At 50.2% G+C, this 17,232-nt stretch overlaps 2 protein-coding genes across 2 annotated transcripts in view; one reads left to right on the top strand and one right to left on the bottom strand.

The window, feature by feature from the left end:
- Positions 1-2,065, top strand: part of LOC104466220 (protein Wnt-4-like) — a 2,889-nt gene extending 824 nt beyond the window's left edge. Inside the window, 2 exon segments of the mRNA XM_010079569.1 lie at positions 627-778; positions 1,508-2,065. Coding sequence (XP_010077871.1) covers positions 627-778; positions 1,508-2,065 — 710 coding nt within the window.
- A 943-nt stretch (positions 2,066-3,008) lies between these two features.
- ACRBP (acrosin binding protein) lies at positions 3,009-16,912 on the bottom strand (the record flags this gene model as incomplete). The annotated part of the gene is made up of 9 exons (XM_010079568.1): positions 3,009-3,122; positions 3,689-3,775; positions 3,848-4,018; positions 4,124-4,303; positions 4,527-4,659; positions 12,314-12,836; positions 12,976-13,081; positions 13,198-13,292; positions 16,700-16,912. Coding segments are annotated over 9 exons (1,622 nt in total), but the record flags the coding sequence as incomplete, so codon positions are not given.
- Positions 16,913-17,232: the final 320 nt, after the last annotated feature.

Below are 17,232 nucleotides of genomic sequence, written 5' to 3'. Positions count from 1 at the left end.
GGCTGTGTTGTCTGTTTGCTGTAGCTATGTGGGCTGCAGGGTAGAAAAGAAGTAGCCTGGAGTAGTCAGATGAGGGAAGGTCCTCAAGGACAGCGGCTGGGTATGAGGGAAGCAACAGGTCTTCTATCCCTCTGCTCCCCTGAGCTGCCACTGCAGGGAAATTCTCCGGCTCCCCAAAGGGCTTGGTGACAAAGCAATGACAAGATGGTGGGTCTAGCAATAGCTGCTTGCTGCTGCCAGGTTTTTCTTGCAAGAAGGCTCTGCTGCTGACTGGGTCTTCTGCTGATGAAGCGACCTGACGATAGAGGAAGCCAACCTGCTGACAGGACGGCAGAGACCGGGGGTCTGACACTGATGCTGTCCCCAGCCATGTGAGCTCCCTCCAACGGACGCCCGCCCCAGAGCCCTAGTTCAGAGCTCTCCCACGATGCTGCCTAAGCTGTAGGTGGGGAAGAGAACTGGCACGGATGCCCTTGAAGGGCCAACCCGTCAGGTCTCTGTGAGCCACTGGGCCTCCAATGCTGTCAGGAACACCGGTGCAGCCTGGGGTCATTCCCCAGGACAGGGACTACTCACGCTTTGCAGTGCTGGGCTGGAGCTGCTGTGAGAGTGACCGTCGAGCACAGGCAGTGAGAGGTTGCAGAAGGAGATTCAGGAGGCTGCTGCACTGTGGCTGAAGGTGGAGTTTTGCCCAGGACAGGATGGAGATGGTGTGGCTGTGTATGGTGCTGATGCCCGTGAACTCATGAACCCGCACAAGAATGAGGCTGGGAGGAAGGTAAGGTCAGGAACAAGGGCTAGAAAGGAAGCCTGGCTTCACAGGCTTCTTCCTGGCTGGGTGGATCTCAGTCCAACTCCCCTACCCCAAGGAGCAGTTCGGGGCAGCCACAGGCTCACAGAGTGGGTCTGTGTCCTGCTGCCTTTCCTCAGCCCAGCACTGCATGGCTCCCACTGAGCTGGCTCCTTGCCTGTTCAGAGGAGGGGCCCAGCCTCCCCTACCCACCTCTGTGCAGAGTCCTTGTCCTCACTGACCCCATCTGTGATTTACTTTCCTTGGCCTGTTCTGCAAAGGAAATTGATTTCCCCATTCTGCTCTCAAGGGCTTCCCTTGCGCTCCAGTCCCTCCTGAGCAAAGAAACCATCCTCTTCAGGGGTCATTGTCAGATCTGGTCCCTTGAGCATCCTCTGGCTGTGGGCAGATCTATCCCTCTCCCCTCAGCCCCATGGATCAGAGCAGGTCCATGACTCTTCCCCTGCCTCAGGGATTTCTCTTACAGATCCAAGTTAGCCTGCTTCCCACAGAGTGGATCCCCTTCTGTTTCATATTGGCTCGTCTTAAAAAGACATTTTTGCCATTCTCCTCCCTTCTCTTCCTTTCTGCTGATCCTGCCCTCCAGCCCCTTGGGAGGTGTGGGGGGGAACCATGGCTTCTGGGGGGTCCCACAGGCATAGGAGGCGCACGGCAGGGTGTCCCAGGTCTACCTGTCAGCTGCCTCCTGCTCCTCAGGCTCTCCTGGCCCATACGAAGGTGGAGTGCAACTGCCATGGTGTGTCGGGCTCCTGTGAGGTGTGCACATGCTGGAAGGTCATGCCTGCCTTCTGCAAGGTGGGCAATGTCCTCAAGGAAAAGTTTGAGGGGGCAACAGAGGTTCACCCCAAGTGGGTCGGTTCCCACAAACTCCTGGTGCCCAAGAGCTCTCGCTTCAAGCCCTACACAGCTCATGACCTGGTCTACCTGTTGGCCAGCCCAGACTTCTGTGACTGGGACCCCTGGTGTGGGGTCTTTGGCGCCTCTGTCCAGTAGTGCAACCGGACATCGTTGGCCATGGACGGCTGTGAGCTCCTGTGCTGTGGCAGGGGCTTCCACACGGCACAGGAGGAGGTGGTGGAGCGGTGCAGCTGCAAGTTTCACTGGTGCTGCTCTGCCAAGTGCAAGCAGTGCTGGCACCTGGTGTGGTGGAGGTGCACAGCTGCCACCGAGGGGGAGCACACTGGGGTGGGGGGAGGCTTCCAGGGCACTGCAAGGAAGCTCGGGAGAGAACAGCCTGGGGAGAGACATGAGTAAGTGGGGGAAGGTGTGGGGGGGGGACACAGGCTGAGAGGGAACGGAGGAGACATGGAATTTTGCAGCCTTGCCGGAGAGCAGCCCCTGGCTCCAGGGGTGCCATCAGCCCCTGTGTGCTCGCCACATAGCACCATCTTGCCAGCCTCATTGAGCTTTGTATGGTTTGAATTATTTTTCTGTATGGAGGTTTGGAGGACACAGGTCTAATAGATGCTTAAACTTTAGAAATAAGCAGCTGCAATGGAAAGCAACGTGCATACGTCAGCTCCTATCTCATGCGTTGCATTTGGGACCTGGCAGGTATCTGGCTCTGCTGCCTCCTGTGGGCTTGGGCAGGGGAGGGGCAAGGCCACTCTGCAGTCCTCATGCTCAGTGGCTACATGGGCTGAAGCAAGTGACAAACACCAGAGAGAGGAGCAGGGGGGAGTGGGGCCCCACCTCAGACATGAGAGGGGTCACTGAGGGGTGTAATAGAGCAGCAGCCTCAGAGAGAAAGGAACAAATTAGATTCGCGGATTAATAGGCTCTTTATAAAACAATACTTGGGAGAACTACTGACACGTATAGGTCTGCAGGGGGAGGGAGGCATGAGATGGCTGGGGATTTCAGACAAGGACGCTTGGGCCAGTGGCTCTAAATCCAGGTTCCCAGGGTTGATGCCTTCTGTGATGCTCAGCTGCTCCTTTGGCTGGAGAAAATTATTTCAGGAGGAGTTCCAGCAAGTGCCACACTGAAATGCTGTTGAGTGAGGCTCCCTTCATGATGTACTGCTGTTGCTGGCACAGAGCAGGTGCTCGAAGGGTGAGATCTGGCCATGATGAGCTAACTGGACAGCAAGGGGTCTGGGAAGAGCCGTCCAAGTCTATCCAGACTCTCTGCGCCACCAGAGCCCCAGAGAGCCTGCTCTGGAGCCCTCCATGCGTCCCCCCCCCGCTACCGTGCATCACCCTTTGCTGAGGCTGAGGAACCTCTGGTGCCACAGCGACACCTCCTCCTGTCCTTCCTTCTCAGTCAGCACCCGGTGTGTCTCATTTTTGCGGCAGCTGCGGCGAGACACCTGCAAGGAGAGCCCGAGTTCATGGACTCATACCACTGCCCATCCTTCGCCCAAGGAAAGAGGACCCCCATGAAGGACATCATCTGGAGGCTGGGTTGGTGGGAACACCAAAGGGAAGAGGAAAGAACCAGCTGTGAAGTTGGAGGGAGAGGATGACAGCTAAACTGTGTGTTTCCTAAGATAAGGGCTAGTCCTCTGTCTAGCTGTGGTACTTTTGTTTTTTGTTACCACCTGGGAAGCACCCAGTAGAGGGGGGAGACGCTCCCGTGCAGGGATATACAAGGATACCCCAATGGGTGGGAGGCTCCCCACAGCTCCTCAGCCTAAATGTTAGTGGCTGTCTCTGGCTGCCATCTCTTAGAGCATCTGTGCAAATCCCACAGCCTCCATTACGTGCCAGCTGTGCTTGGGTCACTGTTTGTCACCTCCTGCAACCACACCTAATTCTGTCTTACCGAAGGGAAAAAGAGTGGGCCAGTGAGTCCTGCAGGGAGTTGGGGCTGGCTGTGGGGGGACCAGCCATGGAGGAGAAGGCTGTATAAAAGGCAGTGCAGGCTGCTTCTCACCCTCTGATTGTAGAGGCTCTGCTGGAGGCACTGGTGGCTCTTGAACATGCAGTAGTTGGGATGCTGAAGTCCATCTGAGTCGCAGATCTGAGGAGATGGGAATCAAGGCCAGAGAAAGAAGAGAAGAAGGAAGGATGGGAGAATCCTTTGGGCACCCACCTGGCTTGGGGCATGTCCATCATCTTGGAAGGCAGCGTACTCTGCTTTCAGCCAGAGGGTCACACGAGGGTCCTCACAGCCACGGATAGCTATCCGGCTGCACCAGTATTCCACCCTCAGCCTTCTGAAAACCTCCACGCTGTGGTACTCTGAGGACTCTGGGGAGGTAGTCTGCAAAGTGGTGCGATAAAGAAAGCCATGCTTCTTCCTCCCCCTTCCCACACCCAGTCCAGGCTCCTCCTCAGAGGCCAGCAGGACATGCAGCATGCTCAATACCTTGTTGCCTGCAGCCTGGTGCTGGGTTGAGATCTGAGGGTTGATGTAGTTGATGAAGCTGCCTGTGTTGCAGTGAACACGGTTTAGGTTTTTGATGTTCTGACACTGCTCCCTCTTCAGTGAGCAGAAAGCACAGTTAGGGCACAGGTCCATGTGCTGCCGCCCAAAGCTGTCGCACACCTAGAGTGGATGCAGCAGGGAGGTCAGGAGGGAAAAAGGAGATTGAGGACCTTCCATATTCCTGGCTTGGAGCTTGCCTCCCTGGTCATCCAGGTCAGCTTCTCCCGCAAGGTGGCACCTGAAAGGACAGTGCTGACAAGCTCTAGCTGCTGGAGCTTTGTGGTCAGCACTTCAGGGAGCCCTGCACACAGTGGGGGTCAAAGGTGGACATCAGTGGCTTTACCGAATCTCCAAACCCAAGGACTCTTCCTTCCATCTCCTTCCAGGCCTCAGTGACTGCTAATGAAAGGCAGCTTCCCTCCAGCACTGCATAGCACAGGATTGTCATTGCCTCCTCCTTCTTCAAGGCTGAAAGACTGGGAGATAAAGAGATGGAAGAAGTCAAGTCTTATCTCTCATCACAAGCTGAAGAGATAGACCTCTAGTTAAAAACTGAAAGGCGAAAAACAACCCCAAAGCATAGCAAAAAGCCCCTTCTCAAAGAAACCTTGGACTCTTGGCCAAACTACACAGAGGAACAGGGGTATCTGCTAAGTCTGTACGTGCCTGTGTGACATGGAGGCTCTAGGGGTGTGTGTGCATTTGGGAGCATATGAGAGGGACTGGAGAATGAACACAGCTTGAAGAACTTTCCCAGGGGCCCTGCAGCAACTGCTGCCTAGTTTTGTCTATCTGAGTGCACAGCAAGATGTTTGTTAGAGGTCCTCCGAGTGCTGACCACGGGACAGCCCCATTTGGGTCTGGAGTATGTAGCTTAAATTTATCCTCCCTCCTGCTTGAGCCAATGTATTTGACAGAAAGGGGAAGAACTGGTAACAATTAGTTAACTGTTCATCCAAACCGACATGGGAAGCTAAAGGTAGAATATTTAAGGACAGTGGGATAAGGACAATAAGAACATTTTGCATCTCTTAGGAACAGTAGAAATGGTAGATACGGTACAGAACTCTTACTAGACAGGGATGGTGTCAATTATCAGCAATGATGCAGAAGAGGTAAAAATGCTCATTAAATATTTGTCTTCTGTGTCTGGAAACAAAACCAGTGATAAATAAACAAATTTTGATCTGGCAGAGAATAAGAAGAAGCTAAGAGCAGCAATTGCTTGTGTTAAAATGCTCTTAAAATCCATGCATGGGCTAACCTGTATGGAGAAGTTTTCTAAGAGTAGTTGAAACTTCTCGGAGACCTTCAGATTAGCATTAAAAAAAATAATAAAGAGGTGGAGAACCTGGAGGAAGGTCATGAAGATGAGATTTACTAAGGACTGGAAAACTTTCACCTAGACTGAGAGGCTAAAAAAGCTTTACTTAGCTGAGCAAAGACACTAGTGGGCGGCTACTCAGTCAGTCAGTCCTTTTACCAAGGTGGGAATCAGCTGGAAGGCTCTCTTCATCAGCAGATGGAAGAATAATGACTTTTGATGACTGGAATTTGGGGTGAGATCCATTCAAACTGGAGATAAGCTGCATGCTCTTGACACAAAGGGTATTTAGCATAGGAGCAGCTGATGGAGCAGTTTCTCCACGGCTTGGAGACTTCAAAAAGATATCCCAAATTTCTTTTAGGAGAGGGGTCTGTAGCTCAGCCACATGACACTCTTTTTCTTTCAGAGCTCACCAGGCACGGCTCCAAGTCGTGTGCTGAGCAGGAAGGCCAGGGTGAGTGATCAGAGCAATTGCCGGGCCTGAAGGCTAAAAGAGATCAACCTCCCCACTGTTCAGCTCTTGTGAATACATGGTGTGTAAAGAAATCAAGCTGTAAGGAATAACTGGTGTTCCCAGATCCGTGGGCATGTGAGAGGCATACACCGTATGCACAGGGACACACGGATGCTTGGCATTTACACTGGGTTTGGATGTGCACTCCCAGGAGAATATGTGTGAGCACTAGGGCTACTAATAGGAAGAAGTTTTGTCCACCTCCTTAATAGATCCCTGGGCCCTGCCACACACTGTGGATGAAGGAGGAGCTCACAACATGTGCCCTGCACTTGCAGCAGGTCAGAAACAAGTGATTCTGTACCCAAACAGTTCACACTAACCAGCAGCAAATGAGCAGGCTGGGATCTCTGAAGGCATCTCTCACTTAGATACTACAAGAGAATCTGGAAAATATTACTCATAGAAAATATCATGAGTGCTAGATTTTTTTTAAAAGACATTACAGTCAAATTTGTTTTATCACAGTGCAGCAGATGCTGCTCTAGCCTGCACTGAGGCAAACGAAGATGTTCCTTCAACACATTGTTCTGTACTGTGCTGTGGACAGGCTGCAAATGGTATTCTGTGGATACAGATGTGAATAAATTACTGTGGCGCTGACCCATAGCACAACCACATCCTCTGAAAAACCAAGGACAGCTGAAAACCTGGAAATCTATGTCTTGCAAACCTGTGCATCTCTTACTGCAATGCACCACATTGTGACCAACCTGGTCAGAGGTTTGTGGAGGGAAGGTCTGAGTTAAGAGATGACAAAAGAATGCAAACTGAGGGCAGTAGTGACAGATACCAACTCTTTCAGGCAAAACTAGAAAGAACTAAAATGTGCCAGTAAAAAAGAGAAACAAAGCCCACCTATCCTGCAGACAGCACTCCCAGAACCGCTAAGATCCTTTATGTCCACTCCTCAATCCCATGACTCCATGTGGTCCTTTTTATTTTTGGTTTTGTTTTTTTTTTTTTTTAGTTTCCTCTGTAAACATTTAGACCATTTAAGACACCAAGAAGAACAGGAAATTTTAAATTTAGAGCGAATAGTCTGTGCTCATCTCACTTGAAAATCTTGCCTAAGTTGTTCAATTCAACCCTCTCAGCATTTTTCTGTGACTGTGTCCTGCTTTTGTCTGGGACAGAGTTAACTTTCCATGACAGACTGGAAGCTGTCAATGCTGAGAAGAAACAGTGACAGCCCCTAAGGACAGCCTCTAGCATTTATCTTCCGTAAAGGATTGCTCTTTGTGGGGAGACTACCTAACACTGACAATTTCTCTCTTAAGCAGTTGTAGCCCAGGAGAACAAGTGTTCCATCCACTTTGCTGATAAATCTGTGACAGCCGAAGGGAGTCCCTGCCACCACTTGGATGCTTGACTGCTTTGGCACAGTTCGATCTTCACCTTCAAGATTTGGTAAACTGGCTGGGTCATCTTGATGGGACTCACAAATTTCTATTAATGACCCTGTTATTACGCTCCAAACTTATTCTGAAATAATTTATCCACAAACATGTCATTATTGGCTATTGTTCCACTACTTGCTTGTTATTCCAGTGGCACATTGTGCTTTGATTGCTTCTTCATCACACCAGGATGATTAAGCCAGTAACGTGAGAGACATATTACCAGTCATTAGAAATGATATTAATAGCTCTGGTGTTTTCATCACTGAGGTAGATAGAAGAAGAAAACTGTCCAGCTTGCTGTACTTTTTTTAAAAATAGCAAATAAACAACAACCTGAGGCTTAGCAAGCAACTGCTAATAAGTGGGTTTAACAGATTTTGCTTTCTCCAACACACATACTAGTCCAACAAGTGCAGCCCCAACAAGATGCAGACAGAGGGTTACAGGCAAAAGGAGCAGTAAAAGGGAACTTGTCTCCAGCCTTTTCTAAAAAGGTTGCTTCCATAAGTAGCTCATAAGTAGCGATAAAACATCTGCTGACTGTTGATGACCTACTTATTCAGAACAGATGCAAAGTCAGACATGGGTAGGAGCCTTTGCTGCACGGCCAACTTCAGATTTATAGACCATATTCTATATAATTGGCTCACACAGATCAGAAAACCTTGTGTCCCTTTGCACCACCTACCAACACATTGCTGTTGGCCATGTATGCAGATGCATGTGAATTGTGTCCATAACATCCACTCACCCACCCAGGAAACCGAGTTGTGCCACCAGCCTGAAGTTACTAAGAAATTCTGTTGCGCTCTCTGTCACATCCATTTCCTTCTCTCTCTCTGTTCTCTGTCTCTGCTGTGAGGTTTCTGGCCTTAGGGTTGCAAATTTATGCATTGGTTTACCACCTCTGGGTGAGTGAGATACATCTACATCATCCCCAAGTGACAGGTAGCTCCTGAAAGCAACTGAGAGTTGTTAGGGGAATGTCTCACCCCACATCACCAGACCCAGGGATGGGTTCTGGGCTCCTCCTTGCTTGCGGGCACCTGCAATGCACAATGCCGTGGTGCTAGGTGCACCCAGGGGCTGTCCCTGGTTCCTCTCCTCGTGATGCCCTGTGCCCTGGCACTGCTCTTTGGCGTATCCAGACACTCTCCCACTGCCTTATGGCAGCACTGGGGCTTTGAGTCCCATCACAGAGGCATCATGGGCAAACGGTGCGGACCCGGGACAGCACTGCTGCTGGTCCCCTGCATTTGTTGACATGCTGTTGTGTTGTTTGTGGATGTGCAGAATATCTGTGGATCAGGGAAACTGTTAGGTCTGTCAAAAGCTTTGTACCTCTGCACATTAATGTCCTAACTTCTGCCCTGGAAAAAGCCTAACAGGTACTGGGAGGCAATGTTTCAAAGGGAATGTGAAAAAATGAAATTAGGAAGAATCTGTGGGCCAAGATCAGTGATTTCTCAAAGGCAAAAAGATAAAGCTTTGGACAAAAGCCTATCTTGCTTTAGCATCTCAAGACATGGAGCGACACACACAGAGCCTTCTTTATCAGGGTCTCTGAATAGGGCTGGTTAACAACATCCACCTCTCCCTCAACATAATGACAAGGATTTGGGCCATTAACTTTCATCTGCCAGACCTCCCCGATATTGTCTGGCTGTGAGATGGAGTGAATACCTGAGGCAAGCAGAAAGGAAGATAAAGAGCAAACAGCAGCTTTCCAGCACTTTGTAACTTCTGATTTAGGGAGGTTGCTACAGGAAACTAAAACCACTAAGGAGAAAGCCATTCTTAACAGCTTCAGAAAGAAAAAGAGAAGTCAGGCAGACCAGCTAGGTAACTGACAAGACAAACCCAGCAGGTAACCCAACACAGGATCCACGGGGAGAACAGGAACGTAAACGCGTGCCCAAGGGTTGGGGGGCACAAAGCATGGGAAAAACTGTGTTTTGTAGATGCATCTCTCCTGCTGACCCACACGATATTGCAGCCTTTTATCTCTGCCCCTCCTGGGACACTGAGAGCCCCCTGCTTTGAGAGTCCCAAAAGTCTGGAGCATTTGAACTTCTGGCCTGGTGGAGAGAAGACAACCTGCCCTGTCACGACTCCTCTTCCACAGCTAGCCACTCACAGTAGCAATACAGAGACACTAAATTGGGCCCTGGCCTTACTGAACAGCCAGAAGAGATACATCTGCATCATCCCCAAGTGACAGATAGTTCCTGAAAGCCTCTAAGAAATGTCAGGGGAATGGGTCCCATCCCCCACCATCAGACCCAGGGTAAAAAAGAAAAAGTAATTGCTAATGGGTGATGATAATTCAAAGCGAGTGTTTTTCTGGGGATGGTATTTGTAATGAAGGGTCTGGGCTTCAAATGCAAGCTGCCAGGGATGAAGTATGTAGGCACCATGAGGACTGTTTGGAGAGGTACAGCAGGAGTACGAGTGTGTAGCTGCCTGGAGGGCTCGGCTCAGCCTTTCTGGGGAAGCTGGGCTCACAGGAAGTGTAAGCACCTGTGTGCAAGGACAGGGTCTGTACCCGGGACAGCTATGATGCTGAAAGGGGTGTAGGGTTCATAGCAGGCAAAAAAAACGCAACAGTGGGAAGCCCTGGGAAAAAGAGAAATGCAATTCTGGTGTTCAAAAAGAAGAGCAGGGAAGGGAAGGTAGGTTGACCTTCTTCTGCACACCCAGCTGCTAAAACCCGTCCCTCAATGGTGCCCGCAGAGCTGGAGTGTGTGGATGTTTTAAAGGGACACTGAAAATTGCCACAGAAAATTAGAGTTGCCTGGGATCTATAATGCAAGACCTACAGAGCTGTTTTTAGCTTATTGCAAGATTGAATCATAGTATATAGGTAACTTTGAGGAGAGAAAATACTGGGAAATTAATAGCTCTCTAATCGTGGGGCAGAAAGCACAATAAAGACTGAAAATTGAAAATAAGTGCAATAAGAGACATTTTTGCCTCCCATGATGATTCACTGCTAGCAGAAAGACCACAAAAGCATGCTGAAATTCTTCACTGTGCCTCTAAAGGTCACAGGTAGCTTCATCAGGTACCATGAAAGCTGGTAGAGCTACCAGAGAAGCTGCCACAAGCAGGGGTGAGTGAGAAAAGATGAATGTCCTGCTGGACATAAGACCCTAAGGTAGACACTCAGCCCTGGATTTGGTGCCCATCACAACTGTGTGCACCTTGTGTTAAACCCGATGCTGAAAGGCACCTGTGCACACCAACCAGTCCCACCCAGCACTGCTCCTCCTGCTGGAATGAAAATGCCTCAAAGCATTTTGTCCCTTTTTTAGGTCATGCTTTGAAGTCCCTTTGAGACAAGGCGTGATGTGGTGAGCAGCAAAGCCGACAGGCGAAGTCTATCTCACCTTTTTATCCTCACTTGAGTTAAAGCTTTGCTTAGCATGATTGATGGGAATTGGCTGTCGGGTTACAGACACAAGTCAGCATTAGTGTCTTTGAGAAACTCTGCAGCAGAATAGCGAGTGTCATCCGCAATCACAGCAGTCCCTCAATAATCCCAAAATAACTACATCACAGCAAGGCTCAGCTTCAGAGGCAGGGAAAACGAATACATCCTCAGAGAAACATAGTTTCGCCCTAGAGTACACAGCACCAGGAGAAATTTGCCAGGCAGTAAAAGGCTCCCACAGTATTAGGAAGGAGGATGACATAAGTTACAGCCTTGCAAGGGAATATTTACAGCTTTAAAAACACAATGCAATTCATTTTTACATACAGATGTGGGATCTCTGGCTCAACTGTAGTAGTACTTTGCAGCAGTGTTTTGAATAGAAACCAGAGATGTGCAATCATGCACAAAACGTGTGCGCTTACAGGAACATCACTGGCCAGCAACCGAGTGAAACCAAAATGACTTCTCCATGAAAACCACATCTAGACAGCATTTTTTTTTTTTTGCTTTCGGCAAGCAAAATAGTCTTTGCATCTCAGTCAAAGCAAGAGGTCTTTATAGCCACAAAATACTAAAGGATCAAAAAGTAAATTTGAGTGAAAACATGTGATTCTTTTACAGGTCTTTTCTGTTTGGGCTCACCAGTCCCAGCTGCCTGAGCACAGAGGCGAATGGATCCTGGCAGATCAGCTGAGAAGAGCTCAAGATGCTCAACAAGCTCCTAAAGTATCCCTTGGCCAGAGGAACTAAGAAGGGCATGTAAAAGGATTGCAGCACGCTGGACTGTCACAGGGCCCTGTGCAGAACTGGCATGCAGCTGCTTTCAAAGCCAAAACAGGGAACCAGAAACCCTTTAGGAAGAGCAATGCACAGATTCAACGTGCAGAGAGGTGCATGTGCTCCAGGAGAAGAAGTGGTCCTGCACATTCAGGAGCAAGGCTCCGTGCTCCCAGCTCTTGTTTTCTAGCCCAGGGTTGCTTTTGCTCTACCGGGGTGCATATGGAGCACCCCTTGGAGCTCTCCTCAGGTCAGACTGTTTTAAGAAATGTCTGCTTCATGTTGCATGCAGAGAGGCAAGGAGCACAGGGAGACACGTGTTTACTCCAGTGTCCGAGGACCTGCGTTTGCAAGGAAGCTATTTCTGCATGTCATCCAGACTCCTGGGAGACATGAGCTGGGAGGAGGATGAGTGCAGAGGTGATTGCACACTGCAGATGGTCACAGTGTGGGGATACACATGCATGGGATAAAGCCCTGCTTGCAGCTAAAGCCCAGCCTAACTACACTTTGCTCAGGATGCAAAGACAGTAACATCCTTAAGCGCTAGCAGTGCTGGGTCACCCTCTCCCTGCTCACTCTGTGCTGGAGCGGGGAGTGTCTGACGGGCACCTCAGGTACATTTCTGCTCTATTATGGGACAGCTTGCTCCAGAAAGCCTGCCTGCGCTTACCAGCTGCTCAGGGTAGGGGCATGAACCAGCCTGTGCACATAAGGACAGCCCTGCACAGGTGGCATGCTGTACCCCGCCAACTGGGGAGACAGGTTTTCCCCTCCCCTGCCACGAGTGGCTGCTTTCTGTACCTCCTCCTTGGTGCTGTGCGACGTGTGACCTAGCCTTGGGTCTAACTTGGTGCTGGGGTTCAGAGAAGAGCTCTTGGGGACCAAGGATGTCTCCAAAGAGAGGGCCACGTGGATCAGCTGCCAGACGCTCCTCTGCAGGCGTTGCTCCCAGGCTTCCTCTGCCTGGGCAGGGGATTCCAGACTGGGAGGCAAGGTGGGAGGGGCAGCTGGGACCAGCAAGGTCGGTGCGAGCACAGGCGGCCTCCAGTCCTGCAGAGGTCTCAGCTCCACTGGTGTGGCTGGGGAGAGCTTCCCGGGCAGCAGTTGCTGACTTGACAGTGCGTAGGAGTATTTGAGGAGATCATCCACACTGGCACGCAGCAGGGCATCAGCAGGCGAGAGGAAAGCCTGCCCTGGAGCTGGGGAGAGAGCAGGAAGGAGAAGCTGAGGGCACTTTCCTGAGGCCAGCCAGAAAGCTGCTGCAGGGGAAGAGTAGCTACGGGAGATCAGCAGGCACACAGGGATGCCCAGTGCAGCTTGGTGCAGCCATACCTTCTTCCATAGGGGAGCTTTTGTCCCTTGCCCAGGAGTCCACAGCATGAGGTTGCTCCATCATGGGAAGGTTTTTTGGAGGAGACAAACTCTGACATGGCATTCTCTGAGCGGAGGATAGAGGGAGAAACATGAGTCCCACCGTGTCATCTTCCCTTCCTCATCCCTTCCATCTCCCAAGAGATACTCCCCCCCTGCCCCATCCCAAATCCTGCTCCCCACCTTGGTGTAGAACTGGCGTTTGAAGCAGCGGTACTGGGAGAACTGGCAGAAGGTCTGAAACCACGGTGCCTCCGGGAAGTTAGAACAGACTGGCCCTGGAGAGGGGTGGGAGAGAGATGCAGCGTGGGGGGCAGGCCACAGGTTTAGGCATCTGCCCCCTTGGCCTGCCTGGACTCAACAAGAGCTGGGGACCTCTCAGATAGCTGTTTTCAGAGTGGCTTGTGGTTGAAAGGAAAGTCAAAGCTGTCTGCCCCCACGTGGAGACTACAGCCTTGTGCTGTTATAGCTCTGGATCCCAGGTGCCACGTGCACTTTCCCTCCAAACCACCCAAGGTTTCAGTTTGCTCTTCTACTAGTTTTCACACAGTTATCTCCCCTTTTACAGAAACCCAAATCTCCTCTTTTCAGGATCTGATAAGGACTTTGTTATTAGTCCTTGAAGGGTTTATGAAAAGAAAAAAAAGGTAAGTAGTGATATGATGGGTTAAAAAGATGACCAGATCAGGCCTGGGAACACCAGAGGAGACAATCTCTTCAGGGCAAAATAGTTTGACATTGATACAGCTGTGCAGGGCATGGAGGAAAGTCCACAGGGCCAAGATGCTGCTGGCAAAGCCTTTGCCTGTATGCACATGTACCATAGCCTTGACCAGCACAGCCAACACTACTGGCTCAAGAGCTGCAGTTCTTCTTGCAGTGATTGCAGGGTAGCTGAGGTCATGCAGGAGACCCTAAAACTCTGGGAGATTTGGGGAGGGGGTAATCTTGTGCTCCCTCTGCTCTATGAGTGCACGGCCCAACTAACACAGCCAGCCCTTTGCACATACTTAAAGGGTCAAGTGCTGGCTGAGATGCAAGAAGTTAGCAGTGCTCTCCTGTTAGTTGTTTGTACACCACCTTTTACACTGTACACACTTTTCTTGTGCTGGGCATATGGATTCACCAGCAAAAGCAGAGTTTCAGGTATCCACCAGGATTCCAGCCCAGAGAAATACCTAACTTGTAGGGGGCATGCCAGATACCCACCCTGTCCTTTGGCGATGCCCTACGAAATCCCTCCAGGACATGGGGGACACAGCCTCAGCCAGTGCGATCCCCATACACATAGACTGGGAGCTGCAGAGCATCACACAGCCACTCACAAAGGAGCATTGCTGCCATTGAGCAGGGGAGGAAGCCCAACCATTTGCTAGCCCTAGTGTTAGCCTGGGTCTCCTGGGCCAGGACTGCAGCCCCAGCAGTACATACTAGGCCAGGCTTGGAGTATTACAGCTTGCTGTGTCCTGTCACAAACCATTCCTATGATGATACAGAAACTTTCCATTTTGGTGTGGGGAGAGAAGACAAGTACATTTTCATTCCATTGTCTGTGAAGTGAAGGAAAACTTGACACAGATAAAGTTTCCTGTGGGCTCTCTTCACTTCACCGTGGCTCAGTGCTCCCACAGCCTGCTGAGTGCTTATGGCATTGCCTGATGACCAATTTGCCTCCTTTAGCACTGATCTCCATCTCCTCTTTTCTCTCAGCTCATCTCTCCCATGGAAATATTTGTCTCTTGTTGAATCCTCTGACTGTCCTGACAAGGGGAGCCCTTCCCAGCACCAGCTGCTTAGTTTAATCAATATGACCTTTTGCCTCTTTCCTCTGCTCCTCGTGCCTGTGTGTTTGCTGCAAACAGCCATAGCTTCTGCTGAGTGTCAGGAAGCCACCCCCTTGGGATTCATGGCCAACTCCACCCACAGGAGCTCCCAGAACGGAGGCGGTGGGGGCAATTAATTAACAATTGCATCATCACTAAAAGATGGAACCAGACAAGATATTTGTATACACTTATCAGGAAACATCCTCCTGACTCTTATCTTCCACAACAAAGAGCGTTGAAAGGCTACGTGTAGGCTTCCTTGTTTAAAATGCAAGGTAACTAACTGCCTTTCTTAGCACCACACCTGAAGAGGCACAATTAATGCTCATGATAGTTTGGACATAGCACCATCATTTATCAATGAGGACAGTAGAGACAAAAGATGTGAGGGCACATGCTCTTCCATATCCCATGGCCTTTCATCCTGGCCACAACCTGTGCCAAAATAGCCCCAAAACTCGAAGAAAGGGAACATGGAGGGGAATAAAGTCTGCTGGATGGGTTTGTTGGGCTGAGGGATGGAGGAGAAGAAGGTAAAGACGGCATCCTACAAAATTGTCCCATCTCTGGGAATTCCCATATGCTCCTGCTCTTGGCAGCTGAGCCTCTGAAGGCAGCAGCAGTGGGAGAGTGGCTGGATATGCCAAAGAGCAGTGCCAGGGCACTGGGCATCACCAGGAGAGGAACCAGGGATAGACTCTGGGTGCACCTACTGCCGTGGCATCATGGGTTGCAGGTACCCACAAGTGAGGGAGGAGCCCATGACCCATCCCTGGGTCTGGTGATGTGGGGTGGGACCCATTCCCCCGACACAGCTGCAGAAACAAGCAAGAAATAGTTGCCCTCAAGCTGCAGTCTAAATAAGCACAGTTGGCTGATCATTCAGTTCATTGACGTTCATAGCTAAATATAAAGACATATTTTTTATCAGAAAATTGTTCCTATTTTATTTCCTCTGAAGAAAAATACAACAGAAGTAGTCCCAAGTTTTTCAGCTGCACAGATATAATTATGCCACTTAAATTCTCTGATGCAGGGGTGCAGGGAAAGTATGACTGCAGAGATTTAAAGGGTGCTGTTGCTATGGTGCTTTCTGAACTGGGATGTTTCTTAGCTCCTGAAATGTTAAGCACTTTAAAAAAGCAGCTTATCAGCTCAAGCTTTCTTAAAGGTCCATGAGAGCCCGTAAGACAAGCTTCTGCATTAAACCCCAGATCAAGCTAGAAGGAGCCGGTCAGGTTGTAAGAGGAACTGTTGGGAAGAGACGATGAGCTTCAGAGAGCTCCAGAAAACTGTGACCAGTTTTTTCCCCGTGCCACCCACCAGTGGAGAGGTGGAGAAACTGTATAGCTCAGTGAAGGGCCACTGAAGTGGCCATGGCTTTCAGCCAGGTCATTGTGAAGAGAGGTTGGGCAGCTGTGCTTGTTCATCTGGGTGAAGAGAAGATAGGGAGGTGAGTTAACTGCAGCCCACAAGGACCTGAAAGCAAGCTACAAGATGATAGAATCAAACTTTTCTTGGTGGTGTCAGACAACACAAGAGGGAAAACAAAAAAAAAATTCCTGCTTGGGAGGTTAGGACTGGCCATTAGGAAAAGTTTTTTTTTTTCTCCAGAAAAAGGGTGCAGCACTGGAAGGGGTGCCCAGCAGAGAGGCCACAAAACAAAACTCCCTTGCACAAAGTTAAGGTGCACTAGTGCTGGGACTGTTCTGCTCCTAGCTGGACTTTGGGCTAGAGACCCCAAAACAACCCATCCCACACCATTCCCACAATCTTGTGGCATTTCAGGGCAGAAAAAAAGCCGGCACTGCTCCAGCTGGGGCGAAACCCACCGCTGTCCCTGGACGTGGTGCCCCTACCTTTGGGGATACGGCCATGGTTCTCCTCCCGGTCCAGCTGCAGGATGGCAGGGCTGAGGCAGCCACGTGCCTGGCGCAGCTGGCAGGTCAGGTCTGCCTTCCAGTAGGGCTGCAGGACGGCAAAGAAGATCTGGTACTCTCTGTCTGACAGAGGGCTGCCTGGAGCAGGAGGCACCGGTGGAGCAGCAGAAAACATCAGCCAGGCCAGCAGCCCTGAGGGAGAAAGGAGGCTGCTCTTAACCCTCCTTAATGGGGGCAAGAGGTGGGTAGAAATAAAAGAGCGGCTGTCAGGGCAGCCAGCTCCTGTCTGCTGGTGCTGAGCAGGTTTGCTGGGATGAGCTGGCCTGAGGTCTCCCTCCATCACCCTTGCTTGCAGGGCTGAGGGGGAACCAGGAGCGCTGGGGGAAAAAGAATGAAAAAGAAGGAAAAAGGGGGAAAAAAAGAAAGGAAGAAGAAAATAAAAAAGAATGAAGAAAAAAGAGAAAATAAAAAAGAAAAAGGAGAAAAAAAATTAAAAATAAAAATAAGAAAAT

Source organism: Pterocles gutturalis, unplaced genomic scaffold (genome assembly GCF_000699245.1).
Source record: "Pterocles gutturalis isolate BGI_N339 unplaced genomic scaffold, ASM69924v1 scaffold11764, whole genome shotgun sequence".
Lineage (NCBI taxonomy): Eukaryota > Metazoa > Chordata > Aves > Pterocliformes > Pteroclidae > Pterocles > Pterocles gutturalis.
This window is presented reverse-complemented; position numbering and strand designations above follow the sequence as displayed.